This window comes from Glycine soja, chromosome 2, assembly GCF_004193775.1.
Source record: "Glycine soja cultivar W05 chromosome 2, ASM419377v2, whole genome shotgun sequence".
NCBI classification, from domain to species: Eukaryota; Viridiplantae; Streptophyta; class Magnoliopsida; order Fabales; family Fabaceae; genus Glycine; species Glycine soja.
In genome coordinates, this window is record NC_041003.1 from 48,637,073 (window position 1) to 48,653,446 (window position 16,374).

Genomic DNA, 16,374 nt, shown 5'->3' on the forward strand with positions numbered 1-16,374 from the left:
TATATGTATGTTGGACACGTGCAGGAAAAAAATGTGGAATGATCCTTTGAACTGCATATTGTTTGACCTTTGTCTCCATTGAATCAATGTTAAATTGTTTAACCAAAGCTTTAGTTACCATTTATAACATGATTCAACCTATCATATTTAACTACGATTTCAGCATGTGAATGATACAAGATAATAATCAAAATTTATAGTAAATATTTTTTTAATAAATAAATTATATTTTAAATTTATAAGGAATAACTTAAATTATGATATATAATTATATTTAATAATTGATAATTTCTAAACAAATATTATAAAATTAAATTTAGGAATAAAAATAAAATAGACTGAAAATGATAGATAGTTAAAAAAGATTAAGTATGCAAATAAAAACAAAAGAAAGATGGTTTAAGATAATTGAGAAAAAAATATTGAGTAGTTGCAGAGATAATAAGTGAAATACACATTTAAAAGATAGAAGAAAAAAATATTAAAATATTTAATTAAAAATTAAAGAAAATAAGAATTTCACTTTTTAAATTGTGTATTGTAATTTGTACTGATAGTAAATTATGTAAGACACAACATTATAATGCTAAGTGCTAACTATCTAAAAAACTAAGATCCGTTTGTTGAAACTTAAAAAACAGTAATTTTAAAATTGTGTAAAAATTAATTTATTTTTAAAAATCTGATGTAACCATTTATTTTTAAAAAATGATTATAAAAATATTTTATTTTATAAATAGTTATAATTTTAAATTTTTCTAAAAAATACTAAACCTTTCTAAATAATCAAAAATGTATTTTTTCATATATAATTTTTTGAAAAAAAACTTAAACAAACATACTAAAAATTTATAGAAATAATTTATTTTAAAAATAAAAGCAAATTTTTCATGAAAAGAAACTGACCCATTCCGATTTTAAAAGTAAAAGTGTGCAACTCATATTTGAAAATAATTGTTTAAATCATGTGTTTTAACTCCGAAAGCCATTCCTTAAAATAAAAATTCATTTATCAAGATCATTTCTTAAAATCAGATGTAAAGTTCATTTTACCCCCAAAAAAAACATTTTATTAATTGATCCTTTAAAAAGCAAACGAGTGTCTTCCTGCTCCTAAATCCTAATTATGCCAGGGAGAAAGAGGTCAAGTGTACTGCTAAGCAATGATGCATAAATGTAAACTCAACATAAATTAAGATACGAAGCAAAGCATATGCAAGAGAGAGAACACAAACACAAAGAGGTGATTAGTTAGTGGATACAAAGTTACAACCTACCAAAATTACCCTTGATACAACAATAAAAAAATTTCACTGTTTAACATTATTCCAATTGTTATCTTCATTCACTAACCTACTCTAATCATGATTCCTCATGCAAAAGAGTTTAATTTCACTCCTAATTACATCAAATAATTTGCTTTAAGAATAAAGATACATAATTAAGCTAAATAACACCATTATATCCCTAGACATGGATTACCTAGAAGCTCTTTTCAAGTTCTTAAGGTGCAAACATTTTCCAATGAATAAATCCTATAACATACATGTGCATGAATGATCAAACTATAAATAAGACAATAACTTAGAAAAGAAGTAATAATATTGAAATAACATTAAATGGATAGTAAGAATCATTACATCAAGAGTGTTTGGTTGTCAAACTCTCAACAACGGGTGATTTAGCCTCTCATTATCATGAGAGACTTCACAAATACAAAAAGGAAGCAAAAGGAATGAAGAAAATGAGAGAAAATGAAAGGAAGGATGCTCAAAATGAGTGGGTTGCTCTCCACCTTCGTGCCATAGCTATGTTCTTGGATAATAAAACGTAATGGCACAATGGTCCCACTCTTTTTATCTTCAAAACGCTACACAATCATGTTTTTTGACATTGATTGTGCACTAAGTCGACATGTGCGTGCTCAACGCATATACAAAGTCCAACTAACTTAAGTGACCACGCGTTAAGCCGTCAAATGTGGGCTTAGTGCACCTGCATGTGACAGATGGCTTCCAAGTTGACTTCTTGCACTGAGCGGGTGCTGTCATGTTGAATGTGCTGCTCTAGTTCTTCAACCATCTTTCAGGCCTCTTGTTGCTGTGTCACTTTCTACAAAAAAATATAACTAAAACACTATAAATTAACTAACTTTAGCATCCATTTGATAAAAACTCAGCAAAATCTAAATTCCTAACTTTTTAACTAAAAAAGAAGCGTTAAAAGAGAAGAAAGTAAAAAATTATGTGTGGATAACAATTATCATGTACTTATTTGAATATTCATTATCCATCATTGCATAGTACACTTGCTAGTTGCTATCACATAGTATAATACTACATTTGTTCAAATTCCTCGACAAATTAGAAATTAAATTATTGTATGGTCTAAATTTACCGTGGTGTCCATGATCTTGCGTGACGTGAAGATTAGTTATACATCCCATGAAGATTGACCGCAATCATGGACACATCATATTCCTGAAACATATAATAATTTCTCTTGCCAAACAGATGGAACAAAATACTTTGCATTGAGCAATATATTAAAATTAAACAAATAAATGGCCAGGAAGAAAAAAGGCAGAATAAACATCTTTGTACAAGTTCGGATCCACAGGGGATCCAAACAATTTGTTTCTGTTCTGTTACATCTTTCACTACACATCATTGACCTGTAAATCATTTTTTCTAAATGAATATCACTAAGCAGAATTTTCACTGTCTCTTCGCCAACGTCTTCCTCAACCCTTTGATGATTTTGGAAAACCAAATCAAGTTCATAACTGATAGCGCCAGCGGCACAACAATGACTAACATTTGTCCAAACACGTGCATCTGTTCAATCTGTTGAATAATTGAACAATGACGTGAGATCCTAAGCTTTATGAAGTAGACTTTGCTTGACCAGAAATTAGAAAGAAATAAACCATTTTTCAGATTGCCAAGCAAGACTTAAACATTTATTACAAAAGAGAAGACATTACAGTCCTCTTGACTATGCACGTAAATGCAACAGCCATTATTCACGACTCTCATACCCCATAATAAACCACTCCCTAATCCCTATCACATATAGGTGTATTTTTAACAATCTTCATATATGAACATTTCATGACTAAGTAGTTGACATGATGGATCTACTATGACAACATTTAGCTTAGCAAACAAGGGTGTCAAATTGTGAATTTATTGGAACAAGTTCTACCAATTCAGTCTTATTATGTAGAGGTAATGGTATGTAAGTATGTACAAGTGTAAATGGACAGACTACCACACTAAATGCTGATCCTTGCACACAAAAACTCCCCTCCCCCTCCCACCCAAACACATACATGCAAGTTCAGAAAGTGATCTTGTTGGAAACAAAACATTATTACATCTTAAAAGGCCAAAAATTCAATATTAAGATCTGCTTGCAGCAAAGCACCACATACCAGACAATTCTTAAATTCAGTCAGTAGCTATTACCTGGTCAAAGTGCAGGTAGACATGGTAAAACATGTAAACGAACAAAAGTATTCTGGCAACCTGGAGAAAGACCATTTCAGTTAGCATGTCCAATATGGCAAGGATGAGATTTCTATATGGTCAACATGATATGCAATTCACAATGATTCCACAAATAACACAATAAATGAGTGACAATATATTTCAAACTGCAATGACTTGACCCACCAGCCAAGCAATGACTATTACAACCCCATTGATGAGATAAGCATTTGACTTCTTCATTCCAGCTGCATCAAGATACCTTCACAAACACAATATGTGCATTAGTAAATAAATTACGTGACATATAGAGTGCATATTTAAGTGCAAGATTACCATCTCAAGTTGATCCCAGGAGTAGTTGTCTCAGAGATCAGGACCATGTATGTGTATAGCTGACCCTCCCCAGTCAACATTGAAAAGGATACTGCTACTAAAGAAAGCAAATGATGAATCACCTAAATCAATGTTATTATGAAGTCATGTTAAATCCATATTTACAACCAAATAGAGTGAACAAGGAAGGAAATCAAACTCTTGCCATAATCAAGTGGAATATCTAAAAATTGAATGAGTTCAGATGAACAAGGTTAGGTTGATTTAAACTATGCAAGTCAAAAGATATGATCCTTACATACTCATATCCACCAAGAGAAGGAAAAAACCAAAATATCATCCCAAGGTCAGCAATGAAGTAACCGACAGACACCTGTCACATTGAAATTAAAACATAATACAAATTTCATGACCAGATAAAAACAAAAATGTGTTGCAGCTCATAATATGATCTATAAACATAAGATATATATTCTTTGTTATCATTGGATGTATCAGGGAAATTAAGGCAATACAAAGTCCAAATTTGATGTAAATCATTACTAGCAACATAAAGAATGAATTACTAAATAGAGATTGGCAGAAGATATAGATAGTAGATACTAAGAAAAATGAGAAGAGCGATTTAGTTGATATATTATGTCAATATTATTTGTTAACAAGCTCAGACAACATAGTTACGCACACATAAAGAAATGTTGATAACATTTCGGTCTAACTTATTCAATCCAGGATCCAACCATTATGCCAATTGCATTAATCAAACATTCTCAATCAACATGTGGTTCACACTAGTAAAAAAATGTCATTTATGTATTTTAGTTATCAAACAGATTACATTACTCAAGGAAGTATACAGATCTGAAGAGCAATTGCAGCATGCTTTAAAGTTAAAAAGGTGGACAATGTAAAACATGGGATTATCTTGTTTTTCTTTCTTCAGCAAATCTTTCAGAATAAAAAAAAAAATTATGAAAATCAAGCAGCAAGTTAAATGCAGCTGAAGGCAAACAAATAGCATTTCATCACCAGTATCCTACTGATCAAGTCTTGGGTGTTTGCATACTTGATCCTTATACAAAAAACCTTCCTAGTTGTGGCTTCTTAGAAACATTCTTAAAACTTTAAATCCCCATGCTGGATTCCATTATCACTTCATGCACTACAAAAGACAATCCTCTACTTCATGCAAGTTAACATTACCTACTTGCTTATCGTATATGCTTACTCATCAATGATTTTCTGAAAATATAATTTCTCTTTTACCCTGGCAGCCTATGTTTTCCTCTAGGTCTGTCTGTCTTGCTTTCATAACAAGGCACGGGTGTCCTCCAAATTTAACTTCCAGTATATCTAGGGATTCAGACTCAACGTACAACATCTTCATCATTAAAATGTCAAAACATGAAAAGCCCACCAAAATCTTCAAAATAAATCTTACATATATTACCTCATACTTTTTGGAACTCCACTACATCATGGCATTCACGAGAATATCAATGGCTCAAGATGATGCTATGTTGCTAATAATAACTAACCCCACTTGGCAGAGTCATAGATTGAAATAAAAATGAACTCAATGATCCATCCCTTCATTCTATTGGTTAGATGACCAGATTTAATGACATGTCCTCCATGGTGAAGAGAGACAACTATATGTGGTTATTCATTATTGCTTATCATAAAGGTGACCTAGGAAGACAAAAGGGAAACAAATTGAAAAGAGTTCACATCATTCTTACCCCCAGAGCAAAGGTAGATGATGAAGAGCTTTGAAATGTAATAAGTTCGGACAACTGGTTGTCAGAATATAGATTTGAGCAAAACACCAAGTACAACGATATAGTTGTTATGAAAATAGCATGAATTGTTGACATAGAACTGCATAAATAATAGGAAAAAAATCATAAACATACTTATCTTGTCAGAAACAAATTAAGAAACATTCCACCAAATGAAAGCATCCACTCACCGGTTATTCCACTCAACGCGTTGGATTCTAGTGAGGCTGGAATAGCTCTTAAAGTGAACAGTGCTAAAAAGCTGAGTAAGATCATAGACCTGGAAAACAGGAAATATTTAGAGATAAATGTAAAATAAAAATAATAAATAGCAGCAACCTTAAAGCTCTTAAGTCAGGTGAAATACTTTAGAAAATAGAATGACAATAAAATTTAATACAACATACCATCTTGCAAGCAAAAATACCACCAATTATAGAAGTATATGGAATCAAAGGGTCTGCTAACAAATATTCCTTCAAGAACAAATTAGCCTGGTTCTGGTAAGATTTGAATTTCACCATTTCTTTAGAAGCCAACTTTGCAACACCACCCCTTGAATGGGAAATCCTTCGAAGATTTTACAGCCTTTCAGCCTTTACACTTGTCTCCTGTTATATGAATAAATACAAGTTTTATGACAAGATGTTTCAAAAACTAAAAGCCAAAGATGAATCCTAATTTGGTTTCTCTATGAATATGACTCATGAGTTAAGGATAACAATAACTATAAAAGAAGTTACATGAATTGAGGGAAAGAACTTAACATCAGTATATGTCTATTGTGTGCCAAAAGGGACAAGGACATTAGATAACTAATCAAAACTTTCTTATGGACAAGCCAAAATGTTCATATATAAGGAAAGAAGAAATACGAGGAATTTGGAGGATAGGGTATCCTCCTTGCAGAAAAGGATAGTCACATCCAGAATTAAATAAAACTGTGCTAATATCTCTCATTCAAAGCAATCTTATGACAAATCAACTCTAAAAGGTAAGAACATCCAACAGAAAATCCAAACATTCAGAATCCAACAAAGACACCAAAATATTTGTTCGCATACAAATCGAATTGCCATAACACTCCTCTTTACTCCATCCAAAACCTCTGAAATCAATCAACAAGACAAGAAATGCTTCATATCCTTGCACATACATACCCAAGTTTCACCCAAAACTCCCAAAGGTCCATTCCAATTTCCAAATGTTGCTGTCAAGCAATGTTAATAGCAACAACTAACAACATTACCCCAGATCCACCAACCAAACCAACATATGCTAAATTCAATTATTAATACTTACAGGACATAAATTATCAATCCGGAGAGGGTAAGAGAAAAATGATATACAAATACTCTTTAGACCTAAATACCACTAATCAACGGTTTATTCATTAATACCAACCTAACCAGTTACCACTCTAAATATCACTCGCCTGAAAATCAAATAAGTTACTACTCTTGAATATTCGTAACTACTAAAATTAATGTGAAGCTGACAAAAGACAGTAAAAAATAAAAAAGGGGGAGAATCTTAAATCATTTAAGAATTGAACTTCAACAAAATGCAATTCAGATAGGGTTCTAATTTCCCCACCAACCAGCACCCAACGGTTAATATAATTGCAACCACTTGATCAAGTGGGATTTGAAATCCTAGCAGGATCTTCAAAGAACCAACTATTTGTACTTTTTCCACACATAGAAATCACTGGCGTAAGTTCAGCAACAGCAACAAACAAATAAAAAAAAAATCACACCACACTTCAGAGAGTAAAATCTCTTCACGAACTAAAAATATAATAAAATAAAAAATAGCCGAATCGTTTAAGCTTTAGCAGCAGTGAAGACAAAAAGGAACGGAGTGAAGTACCGAAGAAGGGCGAACTGGTGTGTCTTTGGCGAAGGGAAGAAATGCGATCGGCTGGTTGGTGAGTGCGTTTGGAAGGAAATTTGGAGTTGAGAACGGTGAAGGTAGTGGAATCATGCTGCATGAGTTGCGTTGATTGAACAAATGGGAAGGGGACATTGGAACACTGAAAACCCTAACATGTTTGGATTGGATTTGGATTGGGATTGGAAGGGGTGAGGCTAAGGAGGAAGATGGCAGATAGGAAGAAAAAATATGGTTGGCACCCCGCGTCTTTTATACACTTTCTCAATTCTTCTTCTCCTTCTTTTTTTAAAAAAAAAAATAATAAACAAAATGAAAAGAAAAATAGTTCCAACTAGTTGCTAACTCATTATCCAATCGCTTTCCTTAATCATTTCAATTATTATGTGTCAAATGGACTAGATCTTTTTTCAATTAAAGTAAATCCATCTCATTTATTATGCTGGTTCCAACTTTCAATTCCATGTTTTTAGCTTTCAATAAATAAAAACAAATGTGAGAAGTCCAGGTCAGAAAATTAGTATCCATATCCAAAAGAATTAAATTTGTGAAAATATATCAGGGTTGGAAAATTAAGGGTCATAATTTTGGTGATTATCAATAAATAAAAATATTTTAAAAATTTTAAAAATTGATAATTATTCAATCATTTATTTAATGAAGAAAACATTAAATATTTTTTTAGGTGTTAAACACATTTATTTTTCACACAAAGAAAGAGAAAAAAGATTACGCGCTAGTAGTGCAGCGCATCTGATTCAGGTTAAGGGGCGATGAGGGCAGGTCAGGGGTGAGTCGACCATAGGTATCATCCCGATGTTCATTGCTATATCATCATTTGCTCTGTTATACTCAATGGACGAGATACTAGTAGATCCCGTCATTCCTATCAAAGCTATTGGACATCAATGGTATCCGACTTATGAGTATTCAAATTATAACATTTTCGATGAATCGTCACTCTCCCTTACCTTCTGCCTGAACTAATAGAAGTTGGCTTGAATTTTATTTATCAAAATGGTATTGTTTTGTAAGTTTTTTCATATTGAATTGAGGTTGAAAAATCATTTTTGATTTGTCCATGAAAGCGTCTATTCAGGAAAGGATCATATGTTTTTGTTCATTTTTTAAATCATGACATGAATTTTATTTCCATAAATATGGATATAAAACAAAAAAAAAAAAATCACTTTTTTTTTGTTCTTACCCTAGTGTATAAAGTTTTACACATTTATTTAATCATAATTTTTATCATATATGATAAGTTTGTTAATTTTTAAAATAATTATTTTAAAGTAATTTAAACAATAATATGAGATTCTCGTTGCATAAGCATTTAACTTTAAAAAAATACATTTAGCATTTAATAAAATGTGGGGAGAATTAATAAGAAGATATTGGGTACAAAATTAGTCTTATTTATAATAGGGCTGGTTTGGAGATATTTTCATTTTTTAAATAATAAAACGAAATATGATAGATTCGCTTCAAAGATTTTTCGAGTTTAATATCAACTTAAATTAAGAAGCCAGTTCTTGATTAATTGAATAAACTGACAGCTACTGATCTGTTTTAAGGTACGTACTACTATAAGAATTTAATTTTGATCAATTATCAGTATAAAATTACAATTTTTCCAGTCTAGCACTGAATTATTGGTTAAAGATTTTATTTACTATTCAGTAACCAACCGTTGTTGAAAGTGAGATATGTGTGACTGAAACTAAAAAAACTAGAGTTATGCTGGCATTGGTTAATGATATGGAAACGGATGCAACAGGGTGCTGAGTGCAGAAAACTCTTGAAAGTTGCGGAAAATGGGGGAATCTGTTGTTGCTGTTGGAAGAAAACGAGGGTTGTGAAGGGACAGGAGTTAATTTCATGCTTCCAAGGTGACAATACGTCGTGCTTATGCAAGGTATTTGCTATTGCTATACATAATAAAATGATAAATCAATTACCTTATCATGTGAACCAAGGAATAATGATCGATGCTCATGGTAATTTAGTCTACACGACATAAAAAAAAAACCCTCATGTCACGCTTTTTATTATTATTTGTACACAAAGTTTGCATGAATAAAGTTAATTTCACGTTGACATTGTAAAGTCATCATTCTATTCTATATATATGTGATATAAAAGAATGTTTCAAATCTGCCACTTCAAGCGGAACCCCGGTCTTCAAAACTACAAGCTTATCACCTAAAGTCAAAGTTAGCAATGAAATGAAGTCAAAAAAATTGGTGTTATAAACAACAGCCTGCATGCGATACTTCCTGTATATCATGAAGGAACTCATACATTAACCATTCTTGAACAGACTCTTTCAAAATTTCGTCACTGCGAATCTAAGAAAAATTATATTTTTATTCTTCTGATATTCTGATTGTGTAATTTTAGATTTTTAATTCTAATTGCGCTAATTAGGATCTTCAAGTTTTGTCCCATTCATAATCGGGTCCTTTTAAAGAATGCTTGATGGAAGGTTGAGGCACTCCAAGATTGTTCCTCAAAACCTTTGTTTGGAGTCAAAACCAACTCAAAAATCCATTTCAGAAACAAAAATTGTAACTAAACAAAGTGAAGACCAGTCCATTAGTCAGTCGCTTAGCATCAAGTCCAAGAGGCACCAAGACAATGTTGTAATTTTAATATTTATTTAAAAAGAATCTTTTTAAAAGATTTAATTAAATATACAATAAAAGTTATGATATTTAAATTTCAAAATTTGAAATTCAAATCTTTTACAATTAAGCAATCAATTATATTTCCTATTAATGTCAATAAAAGTGAAAATTAAGAGGGAGACAATCACAATTATAGACTTATAATTGGTGATAAAAAAGATTGGCTATTTGAAAGTGATTTTAAAAGGTGATGAAACAATTGTTTTGTCTTTTCTCTTTGTTTCTATTAATCTCTTTCTTTCTTTACTCTTGGTTTTTCTTTGCTAGTTCCCCGTTAAGGTGTTCTTGTTGCATCATAGGAGGTGTGGGTTAAGACGTTCTTGTTGCATCTTGGGAGGTGTGAAATACTGTAGATAAACCTTATTAATCAGTGACCGTCATGCCTCAGAGAATTCAATCACGTACTCCACTTAATTTTTTTACTTCAGCAACAACATACAATAGTATCCAAGTCATTAATGTACATCATCAGCATTAATTAATCAAATCAAGGTTTTCTCCTATTTGGAGCTTGGGGAGCATATATTCCTGTTAATTATATATGAAGGATGGGCAAGAACAGTTTCACATTTGCTATAGAACAACAATCCAATACAGATAACATTCTCTCTAATAATAATTAATAAAGATCAAATTAACACGAGGCACATAATCCATAAAATGTCTAAACCTCAAATATATTTGTTATTGCTTATTCAATGATTTTTCATTAGTTTCAATTTTGGTAGTATCAGCCATATGGTAAGGTAAACTTGAACAACATAATTATATACCAGAAGTGCTTAATTAAATGCTAACACAATTCAATGAAATTTGATTTGATAGAAATATACTACAGTAATTAGTCCCCTGCACATGCTTTAGCATGCCACAGAAGATGCTTGCAAACAACATTAAAGCTGGACATTTTACAAGCACTGAAAAAGAGATTTCGTGAGATCAATCTCACTTCTTGCCAGCCTCTATTCTGGATTCCCACTTTGCTCTCTTGAAATTGATAAGCACATGGGTAGCGAAGACAAAAGATGCTTTCACATGATCAAGCCCCATATCCTTTTAGCCAACTTGACATTTTCCACAAAATTTGAATGTTTCTTAAATGGGAACCCGGAGATGGAAGTTTGAGGCACACCAGAGTCTCCCAAAACATTAATGTTAGGAACCAAATTATCTATAACATTTAACATATTTCGAAGTTTAGACTTTAGAATACAAATACTTCTCCAACAACAGACTAAAGAGCACAAGTAGATATTCACTCTGCATTTTATTAGCTGGCTGCCTTATACCAACAAAAAAATTTGTGATTTATTTATGGCATCAGATAAAATATTGTGCCCTGCACTATACCAACTTAGACTACTATAGTACACGTGCTTTAACGCATGTCATGTTTGTTGTTGTGAACATTTGAAAAACACTCTTACATACACAATTAATTAAAGTTATATACTAAGTTTGTTAGAGTTTGAAAAACACTCGTAGGACCCTAACTCAAGTAAAAATCTATTTAAAAAAATAAAATTAATAATTACTATCATAAAAGAAGTTAAAAGACTTAAAGATGATATGGGATTTCAAACAAACAATATTTGTTTCTAACTATTTATTTAATATTATTTTGATATTATTGTTTATCTCCTAAGAACGTGAAATGAACATCTAAGTAATTCATGTTTAGAAATATAATGATATCATTTAGTCTTGTTTATGCATTTTTATTCTTAAAAAAGCAAATTATTTGATGTAGCTCTTAAGGAATTAAATGTGAAATGAGGTAATTTAGACTCTTTCAAAGGAGGGATTATGGTTAGGGTAGGTTAGTGGATAAAAGTAATAATCAAAATAACTTTAAATAATGGAAGATTCTTAATGTTGCATTAAGAGTAGTTTCAGTCAGCTTAGTCCCAACATATTCTGTAATAGTGTTTCAACCGACAACTCATCCCAAGTGTTTGTGTTCTATCTCTCTGATGCTGTGTTCTGCTTAATTATTTTTATTTATGTTAAATTTTATATTTTCGTATCATTATTCGACCAATATCGAATTTAATTAATCAATTCTTTAAAATTAGACATATACAAACTTTGAGAACAATCAAAGTGAACAATCAAACTTTAATTAATCAAATTTATAATTAATCTATTATTCATTATTGTGATAACTTCTAATATTTTTTTATTCATAAAAATAGAAGATAATATTAAAAATTTATACAGAAATCACTCGGACACCTTAGTTTACCAACTAAGTTAAAAAAAACTAAGTTAAATTCCTTTTACTTCCAACTTCTACCTAATACTAGGAAAAGAGAATAATGCAATTCCCAAATTTATAGCAAAGCTGACTTTCTAATGACTATTAATAGAAGTGTTATCATCACATTTTTTTTTCTTTAGAATTACACTTGTAAACATATCTTAGCTTTTTTAATTCTAAGCTCTCAATATAGGTAGGTAGATAGCATATGGCTTTAGTATTTTACCATGAACATGGTATCATACAAAAAGTGTAATGACATGTACAAGAAGAATTTAAGTCAAAATAGCAGAAATTTTGCACTTCCAAAATCACGAAACTTAACTAGGTGAGTGAGATGATAGACCTATGGAACAAACATAAAACAGGTTTAGGTAAGATACTTTAATTAGTTAGTTTCTTTCAAAGCTGGAATGCATAAATTAATTTTAAGAGAAAAAACTCGATTTAATTTATTTTTATTTTGTTTTTTAGAAGAGATGTTTAGGAGGAGGTTAAATAGTTATCTTAAATTGTAGATCGTAAGACGGAGGAAATCTAAGTCTACTTATCTTTAATTTAATTTCTAGGGATTAAAAAATTAAAACTTGTTTACTTACCAAGTGAATCCCTTCCCCTTGATTAGCTAGCTAATTCTTAGGTACAAAATAGAAGAAATAGAAAGAGAAGGATAAGCATAAAAATGATGGAATTGGTGTGTGTGAAGGAAGAAATGGCAAAATTAGAGTCAGCAGTGATAATAGCGATGAAGGGACACCCAGGCAGCGGGAAAAGCACGTTGGCAAAGTCCATAGCCTCATCTCTCCGAATCCCTCTGTTAGACAAAGACGATGTCAAAGATTGCACCCAACCCTTGCTGCTAACCTCACCCGCCACACTCCTCAACGACCTCTCATACGACGCCATCTGGCACATCGCCTCCACGCAGCTCCGCCTCGGCCTCAGCGTCCTCCTCGACTCCCCGCTCTCCCGCCGCGCCCACCTCGATCGCCTCCTTCACCTCGCCGCCTCCGCCTCCGCCCGCCTCCTCGTCATCGAGTGCAGGCCCGGCAACCACCGCGAGTGGCGTCGGAGGCTGGAGGCGCGCGGTGGAGGTGGAGGTGGACACAAGCCTGGCACGTGGGAGGAACTGGAGACCCTTCTGGAAGGGTACGGAGGGTGCACGGAGTACGACGTGGGTGACGTGCCCAAGCTCGTGGTGGATACAACCGCCAATCTTCCTTTGGAAGAGATGTGTTCCGCTGCGCTGGACTTCATCTTCGCTCACGCTGCTAAGCCAACTCTGATTTAGCCACGTGGCTTTCATCGTTCCTTCTGATAATATCTTCTTTCTTCTAAGATCGCTCTGCTAGCATATATATACGATAGGATTGTAAACATAAATTCTGCTTGTTAAATTCTACTCCCTTATACTATTTGTTTATTGTTTTTTTACCATTTTTTATACAAAATATTTGATTGGTCGGTCACTTGCTAGATATCTTGTTGAGATTAAAACTTATTCTTTAGGAACTAATTATCTTTAGCACATGTTTAGTCCATAGAAGAAACAAAAGAAAATGAAATCAAATACGAAAGTGAGGGAAGAAAAAAAAATTTGGAAAATTTATGATTTTGTAAATTATTTGATAGGAAAGAAGTTAAAAGATGATTTTTTTTCTCTTCCTTAATTATGTAAAAAGTAAAGAAAAAAATAAAATGAATATATAAATGTTCTTAATAAAGAAAATAAATATAAAAAGTAAAAAGAATTTTAGTTATCCTTTTTCTCCTCCTTCCTCTCTTCCAAAATGGACAGATTATTATAACAGATTAACAGTGAATTTCACGTTCTTTTTATTCATCATTTCCTCTAAATACCAAACAAAAGAACAATTGAAATTGATGTCTTCTTTCACCATACCCGCATTTGTTTCTCTGGTTTTCACTTTATGCATCTATTCCAATTAATTTCTATCATTAGTTTAATTTTTTATTTATTTGTGATGAAATTATAAGAACTCATATACCACATATTTTAAGTTATCAAAATACTAAATGTGCTTTTATTTGTTTCAAATGATAATTAAGAAAACTTGAGGATGATGGTGCACCATTTCTTTTTTATTCTTCAGAAAAATCCATACCAACCACCTTAATTATATTAGTGGTATGAAAAGTGACAGCAGCGACAGAAAATTTATGAAAAATAAGTACTTTACGCGTTACATGAATGTTCATAAACGTAGGAAAACTATATATAAAAAGAAGAATAAAACAATATTCATAAAAAAACTAAACTTAGAAATTATCTCAATTTTAAGAACCAAGATTCGAATTTAGTTAAAGCCTTCAAGGATATATCAAATATGTTTGACATATGTCTAGATTTTGTACGATCAATAATGATTAAATATTGTAAAAAAAAAAGTTAATGTGAAAACTGAAATAATGCTCCTAGAATATGATACACCTAAATTCCAATCGATCGAACGATGGCATCTGCAAGGAATTAAATGTGTTCCTTGTGTGTTGGAGAATCTGCAATTTTTAATATTCATTTTTGAAATTGTTATTAGCAATTTAGCACGTTCATTTTAGGATGATCTGGAACGTAGAACTGCACCGAAATCTTTATCCGTCATAAAACAAACAAATTTACGTTGGACCCACTTGCTTTGAGAAAGTTGATAATGCCTACATGACTACAAATACTATGCCAAGTGAAAAACGTCAATACGTGTAGCAGTAACTAAAATTTTACTATCCCTTTAGCAGAGCGATTTCCTATTTTGGCCAATACAATATTAATTTCAAGCCCAAGCTAGGGTGCTTAATGAATGAAATTTGCGTCTATATCAATATTTCAAACAATAACAAATGAAAAAAAGGGAAAATCATAAGGAAGATGCAATTAGCACATAGGAGACCCAAAGGCCAAAGTACATGCTTTTACTATCGAAGGCTTTCGACCACCACACACAATCAACCAACACCGAAACTCACCCTTTCAAATCCATGGTATCTGTCGATCTTAAATGTCATTAATTCAGAATGATTCTATTTCAAAGTGAACAAAACAGTCATCAAGTAAAATAAAGGATAATAACATCTTTTCAATTGGTTGATAGCAAAACAGTCACTCTCTGTTGAATCATTAAAATATTTAGCATTAAATAATTATTAATACCCAAAAAACTTACAACAACATGTAAATTTTCTTTTGTGCATTATACACAACGAAAAAAACCTTCTGCACCCAATATTTCAATATTCTGTCGCATCTTTCTTTTCAAACTTTGTTTCTATAATTTCGCACTCTCATACCTCGGAATATAGCACCATTTGCCGAAAGGAGAAAAAAGATAAATGCCGTTTATGTTCAACCCAATCCTTTGCGTCTGGTACAAGTTGCAGGTGTACTGCATTAGAAAATTGGTAAAAAAAAACAAAGAAACTATCACAACATTTTCATCTTATTAAGAGGAGGCTGAGTAGCATCTTGAATATGATAAAATTGAAATGCAGTTTAATAAATAATTAGACATACTAAACTTGATGAACTTTTAAAATCCAACTCACATGTATTTTTATGAAAAACATACTTAAGTGTTGTTTTCAATTAAAATTTCATTATAAATAAATTTTTCATTAAATAAGATTATAAATGATTGAAATAAAACTTCAATTTTAAAAAATGTTAACACATGCTAACATAAATGATTGAAATAAAACTCCAATTCTAATAAATAAATAACACAAAAAATACATAAATTTATCGTTTTGAATATGAACTACTTGAACAAACAAAGATATGTGAGAGATTAATAAAAAGAGAGTCAAGTCATTCACTAATGTACTAACTTTTTATGCTTAAATTCCCTAGCCACTTTTTCCTCCTCTTTTTTTTGGGAAAAATGTAAATTATATTAAACCCAAAATGA

General features: G+C 31.7%; 1 protein-coding gene across 1 annotated transcript; it reads right to left on the reverse strand.

Moving 5' to 3' along the window:
* Positions 1 to 2,514: 2,514 nt before the first annotated feature.
* Positions 2,515 to 7,749, reverse strand: LOC114401594 (transmembrane protein 56-like). The gene is made up of 9 exons (XM_028364147.1): positions 7,481 to 7,749; positions 6,016 to 6,219; positions 5,800 to 5,888; positions 5,570 to 5,708; positions 4,126 to 4,200; positions 3,828 to 3,949; positions 3,678 to 3,753; positions 3,471 to 3,530; positions 2,515 to 2,846 (listed from the first exon to the last, which is right to left on the reverse strand). Exons 2-9 carry the CDS (start codon positions 6,130 to 6,132, stop codon positions 2,718 to 2,720), a joined length of 807 nt encoding a protein of 268 aa, XP_028219948.1. The 5' UTR covers positions 6,133 to 6,219; positions 7,481 to 7,749; the 3' UTR covers positions 2,515 to 2,717.
* Between the last annotated feature and the right edge of the window lie 8,625 nt (positions 7,750 to 16,374).

Coding starts and splice junctions, on each gene's coding strand:
- LOC114401594 (XM_028364147.1), bottom strand. CDS start 6,132: ATGGTGAAATTCAAATCTTACCAGAACCAGGCTAATTTGTTCTTGAAG. Junction 3,754..3,827: donor CCTGGGATCAACTTGAGATG/GTAATCTTGCAC, acceptor GTGTTTGTGAAG/GTATCTTGATGCAGCTGGAA. Junction 2,847..3,470: donor TCTACCTGCACTTTGACCAG/GTAATAGCTACT, acceptor ATTATTCAACAG/ATTGAACAGATGCACGTGTT.